General features: G+C 43.0%; 1 protein-coding gene and 1 long non-coding RNA gene across 2 annotated transcripts; both read left to right on the top strand.

Annotated features, from left to right (window-relative positions):
- The first annotated feature begins 357 nt into the window (after positions 1–357).
- Positions 358–7,881, top strand: KCNJ8 (potassium inwardly rectifying channel subfamily J member 8). Its single transcript, XM_035540817.2, has 3 exons — positions 358–561; positions 816–1,264; positions 4,994–7,881. The coding sequence occupies exons 2-3, from the start codon at positions 900–902 to the stop codon at positions 5,892–5,894; spliced, it is 1,266 nt and encodes a 421-aa protein (XP_035396710.1). The 5' UTR covers positions 358–561; positions 816–899; the 3' UTR covers positions 5,895–7,881.
- A 2,579-nt stretch (positions 7,882–10,460) lies between these two features.
- Positions 10,461–18,080, top strand: LOC118245132 (uncharacterized). Its single transcript, XR_004777772.2, has 3 exons — positions 10,461–10,614; positions 14,239–14,307; positions 17,961–18,080. It is a non-coding gene; the product is annotated as an uncharacterized LOC118245132 (long non-coding RNA).
- Positions 18,081–19,577: the final 1,497 nt, after the last annotated feature.

Below are 19,577 nucleotides of genomic sequence, written 5' to 3'. Positions count from 1 at the left end.
TGGGCTCGCCAGCCCTGCTGCTGCCAGAGGTGGGCTTCGCGCAGGGAGCCGCCTTGCCCCCTGCCACATTTGCAGGATCTGGCCCTAGGGGATGCTCCAGCATTCCTCAAGGCCCCTTTTCCAGCCCCACACCACCGCTGCTGGGGCCACGGAGGGGGGCCGGTGGGCCGGGCCGGCCGGTGGTGATGCTGGGAGCCCCGCTCGCTGCTGCTGAGCTTTGGCAGCCGGCTGGGGCCAGGGCTGGGGATAAAGGCAGGGCTGCCCCGCCTAGTCCCGGCACGGGAGGAGGGCTGCGAGGGGAAACGGGAACGCCTGCTCCGCCAGCCCTCTCTCCAGCTGCCAGCTCGGCTCCTTCTTGTGATGCTTTCTGGGGACCGGACGGGGGCTTTTTGGCAGGGCCGCGGCAGCTAAAGCCCTACTGAGCGAGGCAAGCCTCGGTTCGAAGCAGAGGAGCCCAACTCTTCGAGTCCCAGAGGATGCAAACCACCGAGCACCCCACATTGCGGTACCCACCAGGGCACAGCTGCCTCCCGGAGAAGCAGCCCGAGGATCCGTCCTGTCGTACGTCAGGTTACTTTACACCGAGTTTGCGAGACGGCTCTGCAGCCTGCCTTCCCGCAAGGAGCGTGGGAATGGCACCGTTCCTTTCTGTCGGGAGCTGATACCGACTGCTCGCATAAAAGTGACGGGCTGAAAAGGGGAGGGCGCTGTAGAATAAAGCCACGCAGTGACATTTGATGTAAAGGTTGCTGATGTAGGGTTACCTAACCACAGTGCACGGGTGACAAATCTGACCGGCTTTTCTCTCTTCTCAGGGTAGGCAGTGAGCCCTCCGGAGTCGCGCTAGAGGGACTGTCCCCTGTTTCACATCTCGCTGGGTGGACTATGGTGGCAGGAAGATGCTGGCTCGGAAGAGTATTATCCCTGAAGAATATGTGCTGGCACGGATCGCTGCTGAGAACCTGCGCAAGCCCCGCATCCGAGACCGGCCACGCAAAGCCCGCTTCATCGCCAAGAATGGGGCATGCAACCTGGCGCACAAGAACATCCGCGAGCAGGGGCGATTCTTGCAAGACATCTTCACCACCTTGGTGGACCTGAAGTGGCGTCACACACTGGTCATCTTTACCATGTCCTTCCTGTGCAGCTGGTTGCTCTTCGCCATGATGTGGTGGCTGGTGGCTTTTGCCCATGGCGACATGGATCCAAGCACAGAGGGCACCACAAACAGCACAAAGTGGACACCTTGCGTGACGTGTGTCAGGTAAAGTACCGTTGGTGGGACAAAGAAAGGGGGGAACAGAGCTGCCTGCTGTCCTGCCGATACCTGAAATGCAGCTTTTTTAATGAACCGTGATGTTTGGTTGAGACAATTGAAAAGTGTGGTGTTTTCCTCTAGAGTACATAAATTCAGCAAGCCTTCTGGGCTTGGAAAATACTGTACTGTAGATTTCTTTGATTCCTTACAGGATCTGAAAGAGAGGGAGACCTGCTGCTTTTCATGTGTCTCCACACTCTGTGGGTAACATACCCTGCCTGTCGAGATAAGAGCCTGCTACAAGAGTGGGTATGTGTTACACGTATTGTAATGTTGTCTATGGCAGCGGGAGCATCCTGAGCGTGGTGCAAGCCGCTTGCCATGCTGGTAAAAGGTCGCCCACCCCAAAAGCGCTGCCTGAGAGGCAGGGCACTGGCCATGGGTGTCAGCTAGCAAGAAAAGTGCTGCTTAGGGCAAAGCTAGATGTCTTTTGAGACAGTTCCCATGAGACAGCTCCAAAATGCCTGTCCCTTGGTGAAGCCACAGGCCAGTGGTTTGACGGATGAACTGTTTCCATGACGTGCATGATGTATCAGACAGTGAAAGCTTAAGGGACTGCTGGGTTAAATGTCAGCTATTAAAGAAAAGTATTTTCCTCTCCGTCCCCAAAGCCATGGCAATTTTCAAGGCTCTGACAAACTGGCACATACTTACACAGGCTAGAAGAAGTGTTTGTTACTTGGAGATGGGGGTAAGCAACAAGATTGCTCTGCCATCAGTAACATCTCTTTTTACAGCACAAGGTTTTTAAGCAGAAAGATCCAGATTCAGAATGGCCAGAGCAACTGCCTTTACATGGTGCAGTGTGGTAGGGACCATGAGGGGGCTGCAGAGCTGGCTGAGGGTATCCACTCCTCTTTCCTCCTCTTGGAGAAAAACTCCAACGTGGAGTTGCATGTAGGTTTTGAGGCACCTCAGCAAGTATGAAGGCACATCAGATCTGGCTCATGAGGGAGCAGTGATTTCATTCTACCTTCACTTTGACACTTGTTTTGCTAGATGAGTTTTTTCAAACTGAAAGGAAACAGGGATTTTCCAAGCCAACCTTCCTCAACTTTGGGGGCTGAGGCAGGGGGAGGCTGCTCTTATTTCTCTTCCATTAAGTGGCCACAGTTGCCTCTGAAGTGAGATGTCATGGCCCAGCTTGTGCCTACTGGGGAAGTCTTTCAGGGGTGTCACCCCCAGCCTTTCTGGTGTATTGGTCCTAGAGAGAAGGATGTGTGGGATTTGTCCAACCCAAACTAGCAGGTAGCTGCACCCAAGCAGCTCTCCGGCATCAGCTGGGAGGACACTCCCCTGTTTGCCTGGAGGCCTCCTTGGGACTCCCAGACCACCCCACAAAGCCTGTTCTGGGTGCTGAGGGCTTCATGCCACCAGGACAAAGGAGAGCCATGGCCTCTCACTACCTCCCCAGCAAGCCCACTGCTGCAAGAACAGCCTGGAGGGATGGGGATAAGCAGAGCCAATGAACTGGTGTGGCTGTGTGGCTTAGCCCATAACAAACAGCACACATCGCGCTCTGCTGTGAGTGCCTGAGGAGTTTCAGCAAACTGCTGCTCAAGTATCCATCTTCAAGCCATAGAAAATCTTTTATCTTCATCTTCTTAAACCTGGCTACCACTTTGGACACAGCCATGCAACAGCAGTATGACTGCTGATATTTTTAAGAGCAGTGAATTGCTGGATGTAAAACATTTCATGCTGAGACAATCTGCCAAAATAATAGCAAATATTTTTTAACTTACTTTTTCTGAGATTTAGGCCCAAAGATATTTCAGGAGAGCTTTTTGAGTAGGTGCCATTACAGATTTATGGGAAACCTGGCTTTGGAAATTCTAATCATTGGATGGAACTTGCACAACACTTTAATTTTTCAAAGTACTGCAGAATTTCTAAAGCTAGAAGCACTTTGCCACGCAAATCAAACATAGTCCAAAGAGGAAAACTTGCAGAGCTCTGAAGAGAGGGAGCTGGGAATAGAGTGATTTGGCATTTATGGATCCCTCTTCGCATGTTCAAAATGCTGTACAAGCTTGCTGCTTCTGTTACTTCTGCTGTAAAAAGGTAGATTCCCCCCCCCCCCTTCTTTTTTCCCTTTTAAAATGGCTACTGTTAAGGGGAATCAGAATATTTCACTGCACAGAGCCTTCAGCTGAATGAAATTAAGTTTCAGCCAAAAGTTTAATTCTGCATGTAGATGAATATTTATGAGCATAGAAATCATTCCCTGAATTACATTAATAAAATCCCTCATCACTGATTTCTTTAGAATGAAATGCGGAAATAAACCCCTCAATACAGGGGATCTGCCAAAGAATGGCGGAGGGTGGGGAACGAAATGACAAGTTCTTTCAAAGTTATCTATGTGGAGGCTGGCTGGTTTTCTGAAAGATGAGCTTTCTCATTCTACAGAAAATTATCCCTGGTATTACCTATGCTATTGTAATGCCTCTTCATGATCCCAATGATCCCAGGCTCACTGCAAATATGGTTAGGAAAAACAAACAACAACAACACCAGAACAATAAGAAGTTATTTAAAAATGAATTCATTGGAAAGCAAACCAAAACCAATGAATGCAATGAATGTCCATCTTTAGGACAGGATATATATTTTCCATAGTTAAAGCCACAATGAGAATGAGGATGCTTCAAGTGTTTGTGTGTTGCACTGTGTTAAAAGGGTAACTATAATGTTAGTTCATGAGATCCCATGTCTACCAAATAAATTCCAAGGTACAAGTTTTGGACATAAGAGACTTTGGTGAAGGACATATCTGTGTTATAAACAGAAATTAAAGATCCTGGTGTATACAGGGGAGGTGACATTGTTCAATATTATAAACCATGTGTTTTGGAAAGCTTGTGGACAGCCTACTCTGATGTCCAGCACTGTAGCTTATCAGGGACATTTAACTTAACTCACACTTTTACAGTACACTTCTTTGTTGAAATTTTCCAGCTAGCCTTGACACAACAGTGAGCTAAACCCAAGCCCAGGGTCACAGTGCTGTCCTCCTGCAGGGATGCGCAGAGGGGACCGTGGAGGCCACTGCCTTCCCTCTGCAGCCTGATCCGGCAGGCTCAGTCGTGAGGCAAGCGTGGGTTTGGGAGGTGTGAGAAATGTGGGAATGTCCCCTTTCCCTCCAGGGAATCCTTTTAAAGGGGTTCAGGACAGACGGGCAGGTAGTGTGAGTGAAATGCTGCCATTTTCCCAGCTTCTTTTCCAGGTGCAGGGTGGTGGGAGAATGTCAGTGTGCAGCCAGTTGCTCACCTGTCTCCAAAACCACAGCTCCACCAAGATCTCTGTGGGAAGGAGAAGGTAGAAAGTCATGCTGCAAGTTAAAGCACTGTCGGCTAACATGGTGTGGGACATATCTTCCGGAACAGAGGTTCTAGTGAGCTTCTCAGGTTCACCTCCTATTACAGATGGTCTTATAGGAGCTCAGGCTCTCAGGTCTTCCTTCCCCTCTCACCATTAGATGCTGCTCTGACCATGCAAACACTGAGTCACCAAGAGTGCAGTCTTTCCGCTGATGTTAACAGACAACTTAAATGTACAAGGACTGCAAAAATAGGCCTCTAAGGCCATTTGTTTCTAGAAAGTACATGCTAATAGCTTATCAGTTTATGTTCGATGTACTTTGAGTTAACTTTGTGCAATCTTCCCCTCCAGGTCTTTCACCTCTGCTTTCCTCTTCTCCATTGAAGTTCAGGTGACCATTGGTTTTGGGGGCAGGATGATGACAGAGGAATGTCCCTTGGCCATCACAGTCTTGATCCTACAGAACATTGTGGGTCTGATCATCAATGCTGTCATGCTGGGCTGCATATTCATGAAAACTGCACAAGCTCACAGGCGGGCAGAGACTTTGATTTTCAGCAGGCAGGCAGTCATTGCAGTTCGAAATGGCAAACTTTGCTTCATGTTTCGAGTAGGAGACCTGAGGAAGAGCATGATCATCAGTGCCTCGGTGAGAATCCAGGTTGTGAGGAAGACTACGACCCCTGAAGGAGAAGTCATACCCATTCACCAAGTAGATATCCCTGTGGATAACCCCATTGAAAGTAACAATATTTTCCTGGTGGCTCCCTTAATCATTTGTCACGTCATAGACAAGCGGAGTCCTCTTTATGATATCTCTGCTGCTGACCTGGCACTCCAGGATCTGGAGCTCATAGTGATACTTGAAGGCGTCGTAGAAACGACTGGCATCACAACGCAGGCAAGAACCTCCTACATAGCAGAGGAGATCCTGTGGGGTCACCGCTTCGTGCCCATCGTCACTGAAGAGGAAGGCGTATATGCTGTTGACTACTCCAAATTCGGCAACACCGTCAAAGTGGCAGCACCACGTTGCAGCGCTCGAGAGCTTGACGAGAAGCCATCAATTCTCATTCAGACCCTGCAGAAAAGTGAGCTGTCCCACCAAAACTCCCTACGGAAACGCAATTCCATGAGGAGAAACAACTCCATACGGAGGAGCAACTCCATGCGGAGAACCAATCCCTCTCTCATCGTGCCCAAAGTGCAGTTTATCACACCCGAGGGGAGCCAGAGTGCCTCAGAAACGTGATACACAGCCTTGTGTGAGGTCGAGGAGTTCAAAAGGAGGAGGCACTGTCGTGTTTGATTTAAATTTTATTCTACTGAAAAAAATGAGAACATGATGCAGAAAAGGACTGTTCAAGAACTATTTATTATATTACTTACTGAAAGCACCACCTAATGGCATTAGGAAACACATTAGCACTTAGTGTATGAATTAATAAAAATGGCACGTACACTAAAGAAAACACAGTCCACTCATGTAATATAAAGTGTATTTATACTTCTTTTAATGGCATACTATTTTTTTTAAATCATATTTTTCCTATCAAAGGTCTCTTTCTTATCTGTTTCTGCTGGCTGTCGCAAAATGTGTTTTTTCCTGTAGAACTGGGTTACCAACCTGCAGGCAGAAGTTCAAAATTGCTGCGTATCAACAGCTTGAACATACATTGTGTGGAATATTTGGATATTGATCTTCTTGGGGTGAATTCTCTGTTCTCTTGAAAAGAGTAGCTAAATTCCTCAGTGATTTCACTGGAGAAGAGCCAGGATTTTCCCTTCAGTTTTCCAAGTCTTTTCTTTCCATTGTCTTATGGTAAAGTCATTTTGAGAGCAATGCCAGTCAGCCAAAGTGACCTGGCCACCCCAGAAGAAACCTGGTGCCACACTGGGCAGAGCCAGGAGAAAAAAAAATATTTCAGCAGGCCCATGAAATGGCATGGCCTCTTGCAGGACACTGCTCTTGTTCTGTGGGTGAGATACACGACTGCAGGCGTTTGTTATGTAGCTGTAACCCAAGACTCAAGTCTTCCCAGACACCACTTGAGCATCTATGTCGCTGAAATTATTCAAGTTGGAAAAAGCACACATGTCCTTAACATTCTCCTTGTACTGGTGGAAGACCAAATCCTGTTTTGTTTTGTTTTGGTTTTTTCTCTTACAGATTAATATATTGAAGGCAGGAAGCCTATTTCATTCACTTACATTACTTTTGCAGGATTAAGTATGTTTGCTTCAGCAGGTTACTTTTTTTGCCAGTGAGAATTCATGAATGGGAATGAGAGGGGATCATGGCAATAATATTAATGATAATATTTTCAAAACCAGATGAACAATTTTCAGTTAGGGGGAGTAGGGCACTGCTGCTGAAGTATTTTTCAGCAGTGTCTCTCTTGTGTTTTTATGTAAAATGGCAGTGAAAATTGGTGGTAAGCAGCTTTTCTCTTCAAATTAAAATGGGCATTTGTTATCAACATCCTTCTCCAAAATGTCACCACAAGTTTTTCTACAAGAATAAATGCATATATAACAACTAATTGTGTCACCTTTGGAAATGCTAAATTGATGTGTGCTTCTTTCCCCGTGAATAATAATTATGGACAAATTTCTGTTCATGTTTCTTCCAGGAGTTGCCTTATTAAGTCTCTGGCTCGAGGGAAGTACTGACTTCCCTCCCCTGTACTGACTCTGTAAACCACCCAACCACATAAATACTCCTGTAATTTTAAATATCTGCTTACTCCTATCAGGTAAAACAGTCAAGAACAATGCCGGAGTCTCATTCTCTTTGCAAGCCAGTTCATCAGCACTTGCATGGACAGTTTACAGCTTCTTTTGATGTTGGTTGTGACATGGAAGAGCATTTCTGTGTAGCGTAGGCTCTGTATATTTGGAGCAGGTGCTCCCCACAAAATAAACACTGACAAAATGTTTTATCTGAAGCAGTAGCAGAAACTGAAGTTTCTGCTAAAAGCATTTATTCCCTGTTCTGCCCGTCAATGTTCTGGGAGGATGGCTGGTGAACATCTGGAGATATTAATCTGTCCATTGTGCATCCAAACAATGAACATCTGTAGCTTCCAAGAAGAGTCAGAGTGAGTATATACAATTTGTCTCTGGCCTCCATTTCCAGGGCTACAAATTTCTTTGAGGCAGTCTGTTTGAAATATGGTTAAGCCAAATGCTGTACAAAAACAAATTTTCTAAAAAAATAAAAAGTGACAATAATGATTTATTCCGTCTCTGATTTTCTCCTCATTTCTTTTTTTTTTTTTCTTTCTATTCTCCATTCATTTTTCTATACTCTTAGTCCTTCTTCTCTCCCAGCCTTTTCTATGGTCCCTGTGAGTAATAATTTAATATTATTTCAATACTCTCTTATTATTTCAGCTGAGATTTTTTTTAACTACAACCCTTTTTTTTCTAATTTTAATTTTGCCCTTGCCTTTCCCTCTGCTTTAGACCTGGTGTACTCTCTCTTTCCCACACTGACATTACTGGGATATTGGTACTGTGGAGATAACACTAAGGTACCTTGGTCATATGCTAGGGTGCTGCACAGATACCCAAGGCAGACCCTTCCCAGCCAGCTGTATCATGAATTTCACCTTCATTTCTTCTGTGCTCCTGCTCCTTGCAGAAATCCCCTTAGAGCAAAGACCCTTCCTTGAGGGAGCATTCAGTCCTGGATGAGGCAGGCTGGCAGAAGCAGCCTAGTTGAGCCACCTGGCTGGCTGCAGAGAGCAGCAGGGAAGTTTTGAGGCTGGGAGCTGTGTTCCTCACTGAAGGATGGGTCTCAGACCTGTCTTCACAGCACCAAGACTGCTGGAAGGGGATGAGCTGGTAGTATTGCCATTTGAAATGTTTAGTGACTTATTCTCCCTGGCAACTTTATCAGGGGAGGATTTCTGTATTTAAAATACACTGTCAAGTTAAGAGTTACAAATGACATTTCTACCAAACACTGCTGATGGTTACACACTGGCATCCATGCCAGGATGAGAATAAACAAGATGCTCAAAATGCTGAGCACCCAAAAGTTCCATTTGACACCCATGCCTTTATCAGTCTCTGGTTCATCAATAATAATTCAGAATAATTAGAAGCAATCACTTATAAGCATTGTTTGTCTGCCCTCTCTTCACACTTCACTGATTTATGTGTGTCCCTACCATTACCATCCCCCAGTAACACAGTATAACTGGAAGGGCATTATTCAGCATCGCCTCTTCTGCACATTTACTATGTTTGGCTCTGTAAACAGCACACCAGGAAGGCGTCCCTGTCACTGCTGCAGCCTTCTGTGGGGAACAGAACTATTTCCTGAGAGCAGAAAAGTCCTTCTAGGATTTTAAAAATTATAAAGTCCTTCCAGAACAGACATAATTTTAAATAGAAAAATGGCAGGGAGAGCCTTTGTTCTCTCAGTGGCTAGCCAGAAGATTCAGAGTTACTGTGATGGGGACATGGAGAGCAAATAAACACAGAGAGCACTTGGGATATAAAGTTTAATGCTACAGGGTGGAAGCCAACCTCTAAGTAATGGGATTTGGAGGGAACTTCTCCCACTGGCAGGTCATTCTGTAGCTGTCGCCTTCAGGTTTCCTTGCACTCTCTTCCAGAACATCTGGTGTGAGCCACGGTCAGGGCAGGATCTGGGGCGGGCGGACCTCGAACCAGCAGGGTGAGTGAGGTGCCTGCAGGAGGGGTGGCAGACCACAGACACCCCTGTCTGCCTCAAGCACCATCCAATGCACCCCACTCTGCACAGCAAACCTTCCTGAAGCCTTCCCTCAGTTACGCTTCCAGCCCCTATAAAAGTGATCCACTCCTGAGCACTGTCTTGTGGGAATGGGCTGCACCATGGCAGTTCACCCTTGCAAGTGCAGCTGTGTGGCTCCATCTGCAGAAGGGTTATCCCAAGCTTTCTGGGACACTCAAGACATCATATGTCATGTGAGCAAAGGGCTTATTTAGATTTAGCTAATAGCTCGAGTACGCAATAGGCCTTCGCTGTAATGCCAGGTCTTACTGTAGTCCCTCAGCTCATTTCAGAGGCATGGGACTCGACTTACCTCACAACCATCTTGAACACATTTCACAAAAGTATACACCTTCTATTTTGCATAACATTCAGGCAAGGCATTATGTTTTTGCTTTTCTGTCTGGAAAGCAGTATGCACACCCCATTCTGCTGACTGAAAAAACATTGCTAATTTTGCATATCTTTTCTTCCTTCACAAACTAAGATTGAGGACATTTTGTGAAATCAGTTTCCAGGCTCTCCAGTGATTATTCTTAGCAAATGCTTGTTGATGCAAGCTGGAAAATGTAGTTGGTGCAAGACCAGAAAGGAACTTTGTCTGAAGAAAAACATGAGACATTATATGATGAAAGGAATAAAGCTTTCATTAGTTTTGATAAATGATATTCTTTGCAGAGCATGATATTTTCAAAACACTAGTGAAGGTTTGGAAGGCACTGTCAAACAATAAATCACGTCCCACTAGCCTTTGATTTTGTGCTGTGCTGCCATTAGCAACAGGGTTTTGCAACCACGGAGCAGCGTCCTATCAGTGTGTGTCAGCCCTTTCTCCAGACGCCTGCAATCACCAAACCCGTGATGCTGGGGATTCATGGTGAGCTGGGTGGTGACTGGCTCCAGGAGCTGTGGTCACCAGTTTCTATGGGTTGCAATGCCAAGGGTTGTGGACACGGAGTTAGGGCTGGAAATGGCAAGGACCTGGTGTCCTTATGATATCCAGGCCCACGGGCAGGACGTGGACAGCTCTTGCTGTCCAGACATTTTCCTTCAGTATCCTTCACAGGAAGACATCATTATTCATGCCAAGGTGGTGGGGGAAACTCTTCCTGTCTGTAACAGAAGGCAGTGAAATATGAAGTGATAGAGTAAAACCCTGTTTCTCTACACCTGATTTCCTGCTCTGGGTTGCTTGCAAAGTCAGGTGAGTGATAACTTCCTGCCTGTTCCTCCCTTCCCCACTTCCCCCCTCCCCAAATTCTTATGTTAAAATATATTTTCCATATATTTGTGCTTACATCACATCCAGACTAATCTAAGCTGATAAGCAAAAATTTCTAATACCCCTAACATATTAATAATGCTTCTTCTCCCTATCTCTCTGAATTATGTTTTCTACTTCCCTTTAAGACTTCTTTGAACTTGAAGAAAAAAAAAAAGATTTCTCATGTGATAACTAGACAGCAAAGATAAAATATGTTCACACATTCCTCCATTGGATAGTGTAGAGAGATTTACCTTATGGAGACAAGATCAGTGCTGTCCAAGAGAAACAGCCACTGAAATTGAGGCACTTGCAGTTAGGACACGTCACCAAGAGGCCTGGATTAAAGAAACCTTTAAAAATACTAAGTGTATTTACAGAACTCAGGACTCTCCTTCCAGGCCACTGATGAGTTAAAAGTGAACAGAATATGCTGGAAACATCAAGCCATACTACAACATTAAGACAAAAAACATTCATTCAAGGAAAATATTGTCCATACTTTAGCTAATGCTACCAATAATTTTAACATTTGTGTTAAATAGTCAAAGAGGAAGACCAAAAAAGTGATGGATTCTCTATTCATATCTAACAAATGTTTAACCTCTTTTTTTTTTCCTTTTTTTTTTTTTTTTTTTTTCTCTACTCTAAAAAAAAGAGTTGATCCAACTGAACACATTACTTCTACCCACGAACCTGGTCTATGTTTCTGGAGGATATACATTAGCCTCAACACACATTTCTGGGCTCAGTGCAGGCATATTTGCGCATGATGTCAGGGCCTGTGCTACTCAGGAGACCAGATGGGAAGATCTAATGGTCCCTTCTGGACTGCAAATTTATTAATAGGGAGAGTTAATGAATTTTGGTCAATAGAAAGGCTTCCTCTGATTCAAAGTTTTAAATTAAGCTCCCACTGAGGAAACAAACAAATGTGCAAAATAAAAAACAGTGTTAGGCATCACCAAATTGTTGATTTATTTTGAAAAATGCATTTCAGTGTTAATTATGGACCCTTCAAACATTGCTGACAAATGTCCCTGAGGATAATCTGTAAAAATTAGGGTATTTTATCATTACAGGAGTTTACTATGCTACCTACTGCTGTTAAATTTTGGCTTACTAGCAAGGATGAGAAAGCCAGCTTCTGCGTGGGCCAAAGTGAAACTATATTTCTAGGTTTTATGGTCTGAGGTCTACTGCAAAGGCCATTAAATTGAGGAACAGCACTGAAGTGACTGAAAAAGGCTGTTGTGGTTTGGGTCTCATTGTCTTCCTCAACCAGGGAGCACCACTGTTCTCCTCAAGGGCTATTTTTGTAACCACAATAGTGATGACAATTAATTGCATCCTTCCATGGCCCAGCCTCACTGTTCTTCAGGGTATATTTTTTGATGTTAGGTCTTTGATTTTGGGTGATCTGGGTTGGTCTGTCAAAACGTGGCTGCTTCTGCTGACTGTCATGATTTTTATATTCAGTCAAGGCCAGGATTTAAAGGAAAATTGAAGGGTTGCAACACTGGAGAAATGAAACACTGCTGAGTTTGAGGGAGAGCAAGTAATGATTGTTAGCCCCTTGGGTGGCCAGTTTTGTGTCTCACAGCATTTTAAAAATATATCAAATAATAAAAGATGTTCTATGCTCACTCTTAGCCAGTGTTTCTAAAGTATGTTATAAACAGATACTATTCCTGGTGGATCAGATTAAATTGCTTGTGATGTGCTACTTTTTCCATATACAAAATCTCACCATATTCTCTAAATTTTATGTATTAAATTAAGAGAATAATAAGGCTTCTGAACTAAAGGTCTCCTTATAGTTAGCCCCATTGTATTGCCTATATACCAACATGAAAAACGGAATGCAAGCCAGGATGAGATTTTTGAAATATTTAATATGAGCTAATTTTAAAGACAGAAGTATCCCTCAGTTTATGTTCGTACTAAGTATGCCCTTATCAGCCATGTTGTTTTTTTCCTTTCAGGGACAAGAGTATGTTCAAATATCAATTCAGATATTCTGGTTAAAGATAAAGAGTAACAGACAATAAGCAAAGTGTAAGTTCACATTTTGCTTGAGTACAGCAGAATTGCTTATGATATAGCATCAGGTTTCTTCAAAGGTTTGTAGTAAATTGTGTAACCGAGGCCATGGTTTTCATCATGTCCTTTTTCTGAGATTAAAAAAGAAGCAAAAACCCCATCCATAATCTAATTTATTGTGGTAATTCTTGAGGAATGACCCCAAGAAAATATATAGCTGGGCATGACTACATGTATTACCAAGGTCCAGGTCAGTGCTGCACTTAAGTGTGTGCTCATTTTGAAGCACAGCTGTCCTATCATGGAAAGAATAAGACTATGTCGAGCACTAAAACTGGGTTTATTCTTTGCTTGTATAACAAAGTTATTTTGTTAAATCCTTGCAAAAGCATTACTGTGGTGTAGGAGGCGTAAGAGGTTGCTGTCCTTCCCTTTGGGCCATGGCCCCCACCCCCAGTGTGTCAGATGTGCCCATCCTGGCTCAGCCTGCAAGTAGGCACGGGATAAACACCCTTCACTGCCTTCAAGCAGAACAAGTTGGGCCCATTTAGAGCATTTTCAGTCAAAAGTGGATCACCTTGTAGCAAAGCAGATGAAGGACAAGCACAGGGATGGGGAGCATTTGCCTCTGGCACCAATGGGTCCATGCAGTGGCTCCATGCATGGTCAGTAATCCATCATTGCCTAAGTTAGCTAAAAAACAACCTGTGAAAACCTGGCCTAATCCTCCAACTCAGATCAATTAAATCAACTGCCCTCATGCACATGGTAACATTGACCCAACTGCACACTGTACATGTACATCCTCACTGTCTGTTGGCTGGGGTTAACTCCTGCAGGTTTTCAAGTTAAAACTCAAGTACTTTGTTCAGTCACAGCCTAAATTATAATCAGCAGGTTGACAGAGAAAACCTACATGTGTCACCCATGAGATACTCTTGGGATTAAACCAGTAGTAGTAAGATGATCACATAAGGCCACAAAGCTGATGCTGATAGTGGAGCTACCTGACCCTTATTTGCGCTCCTTCTGTCAATGGACACTCCAGGAAAAATGGGCCATCTTTTAGGTTGTTTTTTTTTCCCAACAAATATTCCACCCTGATTTAAACTTGGAAACAGTGCAACACAAATCATGCACAACACCCTGAAACATTTTGTCACTATAGTTTTAAACCTCTCACATTGATAATTAATGGAAAATCCTGTATCTAAAATGTGAAGATCTATGCTGTACATTGCTTCCAGGGGAGGTTGGAGGAGGTCCAGGGCTAATATACTTCAATCATATCAATTACTAGAGTAAAAGCTTGAAACCAAAGAAACGAGGATTTAAGATAACTAAAAGAGGGGTTTCCTGACCATGCACTGAGTGGTATGTAGAACAATCTTCAAAGCAAAAGTGGTAGAAACTTCACTGATGGCAATGCTAAAATGAGACCATACACAGGCAAGTACAAGCTGTAATAACTTAGCAGGGAGACATGTAGACCAAGTTAACTGTATCTTTCTCATTTCAAAGGTCAAGATCTGAACACTGATTCACTGAGAGGCTACTAGTGATGTCCACAAAAAAGAAACACCATCTCAGGTACATAGGGGCACCTTGCACAGTGCTTGCAATTCTCTGCAAATCACACAGCTAGCAGCTAGTGATAACTTCTCAGGGTCTTTCCGCATGATACATCTGTGTATATTATTACATTCTTTGCTATTCCCCTTCAAGCACATGGCTGTTAACTCCTCACTGAATTCCTTAAACTCAAATTCTCCTTGTATACATTACCAAATAAAAGGATAAAAGCTTGTTTAACTTGCTATATATAGAAATAGAGGAGGTAAGTGTTTGCACAGCCAGATTTGATGATAGGGATTCTCCAGGTTATAGTTAATTTGGTTTTCCAGCCAACAGATTCCACATAAGGCTTGATCTTGGTCTCTGGCCACACAGACACACAAATTATTTATACATCAGGAATTCTCATGTCTCAGAGACCCTCGCATGTGCTTTAGCAAGGAAAAGAACATCACTGTGACTATCATGCCTTTGGACTTCGCTCCCACCCAGGGCCTTGAATAACCTCATTGACCTTTGAACAAAGCTACCAGCTCCATCTGTTCTGGCAAACATTAAGGAAGGTCCGACACAGAAGATGCTTTTTTTTTTTTGTTGTTTGGGAGAACAGGCTGTGAAGGGGGAATTTTCATCCTTATTAGGGCAACCTAGCAGTGATTAATGTGACATCATGTCACAGGAGAAGCACTGTTTCTGAGACTGATTGTTGTTTGTAACTCTTTGAAATGTGTTGGTTTAGATTTCTGTCAAGTGTTTCAGAGAGCTTCACATGACCACTTTCCTCTTTAAAGTTTTCAAATTGACTTGCATGGGGGTGCAGTGGCAGAGAAAGGCTGGTACATGCCAGTGTGCCATCTGGACAGAAAATGGGGCAGGGTAGTTAAAGTGAAGCTTCTTTTTCTTCCCTCATCAGGATTTCCAGGCACCTCATATTGGCACTTCAGAAATGTCATTTTGAGTATTAAACAGGGGAAATAAACAGTAGTGTAATATGTGCACATACAACTGTGCAAACACAAGCATGCAAAGACCATTTATGTTTTATTCCTGATTTTTTTTTTTGTGAAAAAGGAAGAGTTGTTTTAGTAGAAACAGATTTCAAAATCCCTTTGAGAAAATTGTGTGTAGTAATTTGGTGCATGAAATCATGAAGAGGCTATGGCAGTTCAACTTGGGGAAATTGCCTTACCCATGGACCCATCCACCCAACAGCTAAGTCATGGTGCACACACACACAAAAGAGGGTACAAATAGACATTCCAAGGGGTGACATATTTATTAGCAAAGACATGGTAGGCTAACCAAAAGATTTCATTCAAAGGTCTGAGCTTTTAAAGGTTAACACTCAATGTCAGTACATGCTCATGGCCCCAGGGAGCTCCACTAGTGCAGATGATGGCATACGGGAAGCTGCAAACAATGTGCAAGACATGTTCTTCCAGTCATGAAAAGGAATGGCGACCTCACAATTACGTGCCTAACTGTTCACATCAGGCAGGGACTCACTTCCAACTTGGTTGCATGCCGTGACCATGCAAACATCACAGCAACGGCGAGGATCAGCCCCAGATCTTCCAGCTCTCTAAAGCACATGTGCCCAATGTCCCCCCAGGGAAGACTCTCTCTGAGCTGCCAAAAGGAGGGTTCAAAGGACTGTGAAAGACAAACCAGAGCCCTGATTCCTTTCCACAGCTTTTGCTTTTCCTCTTGCTAAACAATTGATTGTTGCATAGAAGGGTTTCGCACACACTCTGAACCAGAATATTGCTTTGTGCCCTCTGGCTGACCTTGATTCTCTGTACTAAACTGTGGACAATGAATGCTGATCCAGTTCCTAGGGTGCTGCTATGGTTAATCAGCTAAATAAAGGTCTGCTGGGCAAAAGAAGCAGAAAAGTCAAGAAAAGTAGGACAAACCATCCTTCAGCACACATGGAGTATTACAAAGAAAGAAATTCAGGGCAAGGTGGAGTCTGAGGATAACAGAGATTAAACTACTGCAGCAGACTTGAAGGAAGACATCATCTACAGGAGGATGGCTCCTCCAGGGATCCAGGCTAATGTGGAAATGTACCAAAGAAATCAAGGGATGGCTGGCTTTTAAGGAAAGCATAAGTGAATGTCAGCTGCTCAGTTTAAAAAGAATTTATTGCTAAATGTCTTACATTTTTGGTAACGTAAAAGTGATTTTGATTTCAGATACAACTGATTAAAGACTTCTGAAAGGGAGATCTGCAGGTGCTGGATTCCAGCTGCTGTGCTGGGTAGGGCATGATAACACATGGGTACCTAATTAACTATGACCTATAGAGTACTATCTGATAACATGAATAAATGTGAACATTATTAAAACACCAAGGCAAGGATACTGTTACCCACTGAGACAGAAACACCTCTGCACTGTTGAAATCCTGAGCAATTCAGTGATCTCTACACACTTGCTTTAAGTTCTCTCTAATTTAGGAGGTATCTCAAGGAAGCCTCTGAAGTTAAATACATGCTTAAGTGCCCAGAGTCCAGGCAGGAAGAGTACTTAGTGTGAAAAGTGACAGGGTCTCCAGAGGATAACTCTGCCTAGATGGGGCCTTTTCCTAATTCTGATTCAACCCTTCCCAGGCAGCGTGGGTGTGTGATTTCCAGCCCCAGGGAGTTATTTAACCCTCAACGTACATAAAAACACAAGCATATTGGTTTAGACATCTCGGCGCAATCTCTGTAGGAAATTAAAACGGCAGGAAGGTTCCTGTTGTCCTTTCTGCACGAATGCACTGTGCACTTGTTTCATACTTAGGCACATTAAGAAAGAATTTTGTCTTCATTGTTATTATGGCATTGTGTTAATTTCCAGAGCTATGGGCTGCTCCAACCCTGCCATATACAAAACACATTCATAACATTTTGGTAATAAAAAGTATAATCTCACTTCAAAGCCTGGTGGAGTTAGAGATAAAATGCTATATAGTTCAGATGAACTTTCTTCGATGAAATTGTCAGGCTAGGTAGGAACAGTCTGTGGGATCCATCTCTGTCTGGCGAAAACTATCTCTGGCCTTGCTATAACATAAGGAGCTGCTATATCCGTTATGATATTCCAAACTGACAGAAAGAGAAGGGATTTCATGAAAAAAAAAAAAGGTACAGAAAAATCAGCTGCCATGAGCTTTCAAGTAGATTGTGACCAAGGACTGTGTTCTTTCAGCAGTACTTTTAGCAATTTTTTTTAATTAAAAACGGAAGATTATGCAGCATTGAAGAAGAAGAAGAAGAAGAAAAGGATAATTAATAACTTTGAATGAAATCCAACTAACTAAAACCAGAAATTCTTATTTCCAGAATTCCATTTAATAATGTTTAAAACATTCATGTCAGAAAGAAGGTCTTCACAAAGTAGTGATATTAAAAATACTTTAAATGATGCCATTTCTCTGAAATCATACAGCTTGGAGATTTTTCATGCAGAGTTTAATTTCTGTTTGTTTTTTTTGTTTGTTTGTTTGTTTTTATTGTTCTTCTTTTATTAACCTCTTTTTAAATGCAAAGCCTTTGATTACTTTAACACTTGGCTTGTCTGAAATAATTCGATTATGATCAAAACTTACCATTAGTGTCTATCAGGCATATCTTGAAACTGATATTAATAGAGCCTTTTACTGCAATTTGCTGAAACAGGAACTATTACTGAGTGGAAGTATTGCAAGTGCCATCAGCTCTAGTCATCACGTGCATGATGTATGCTTTGCCTCACAGCAACCTGAGAAGGAGCATCAAGAGAGGTGCTAACAACACATCCATTCTGGCTTCATATCAACAAAACCTCTCAGAGTATGAATGTGAAGAGTTACAGTAAAGCTGTACAATGAAAATAAATTTAGGTACACGGTTTGGATCACCTGCGTGCATTTATTAGCTTTGCCCTTCATGTGAGTCTCCAAAAAGCCTTCAAAATGCTGTGATTGCTGGCAGTTCATAACAGAAAACAGTATCAGGCAGAAAACACATGTCCCAGTTAGGTAAAATTTATAATTAGTTCAGACATAATCTGAACTTCTGCTTCTAATCCTAACTTCTAATTGGCACAATGTGGAGTACTTCAGGTTTTCCAGATGCAATCCCTGCCTATTTTACAAGCATTATTCACACTAACTATGCCACATTTCTAGAAGATAGAACAAATATGTGTTTTCATTTTATAAACAAAGCAGAGTTTGTTTCTGGTTCAATGACATAACATGCACACCAAAGCTACAGCTGGCACAAATCATCACTGGCCCCTTATGCCAGGGATGCTGCCCTGGTTTGCACTCAGGTCTGTTGGCTCTGGCCCCCAAATTCCCCATGAGAGAATGTATGACAGCAAGCATGGACAACAGCCCAGTACTAACTGGGATTTCCAGAGGTCCTTGCAATACCTGCTACCAAAATATAGCTGAAGCTGCCCAATCCAGTCTTCCTCAATAGGCACCAGGAGGACAAATCCGTGTATATTCACTATTATAAGCCAGTTTAGCCTGAAGTATAAAGGAAAGAGCCCTGCAATTACATAATTACTTGTACTACTTGATGTCAGGAAAAGAAAAATTATTTCTCTCATCTGAGCAAAGGCCCAGTAATCACTTGAAAAACAAAATGTCAAACAAGAAGCATCTCCAGGGTACTGAGCATTCCCAGAGGTGACACACTGCTCCTTGGGATAATTTCCCACCAGCAGAAAGCAAGGCCATCATGCAGATTACATAACAAAAAATTGAACTGATCCTGGTATAATAGATCAGTTAAACTTTTTTGGGGGTGGGTTTTGCTTTTTTTTTTTTTTTAATCATGAAGTGAATTATCTACAAACAGCATTTTATATTATTTTCAGGGTGATGTGACTTCCTACTTGCCATTTAAAACAGAAGGACCCAGTCTCAGGATTGAAATACAAAATTTCATTGGTATCAAAACAAGACCACGGTTCACATATGACCTTCTAACATACACTATTCTATTCTATAAAAGAATTAAAAACATGACAAGGTTTTAATAACTGAAATCATAGGAGTTGGTTTACTGCTGAATTCTCCTATAGAATATGTCTCAGAGAACAGGGAAGGGAGGATCTGTCCAGTCCTCTGTGCATCAGCCAAAGTTGGAGTTGTCTCAAAAATGGAGAAACACCTAGACACCCAAAAGAGGTGCCCTATTTTGATATAACTGTTTCTTACTCACTAAAGCCCTCACATGCTAAGGAGAAGGATAATTCTTGCTTTCCCTGTATAATAAAATAAAGTTCTGGAAAATGACTGA

Source organism: Cygnus atratus, chromosome 1, assembly GCF_013377495.2.
Source record: "Cygnus atratus isolate AKBS03 ecotype Queensland, Australia chromosome 1, CAtr_DNAZoo_HiC_assembly, whole genome shotgun sequence".
Lineage (NCBI taxonomy): Eukaryota > Metazoa > Chordata > Aves > Anseriformes > Anatidae > Cygnus > Cygnus atratus.
This window is presented reverse-complemented; position numbering and strand designations above follow the sequence as displayed.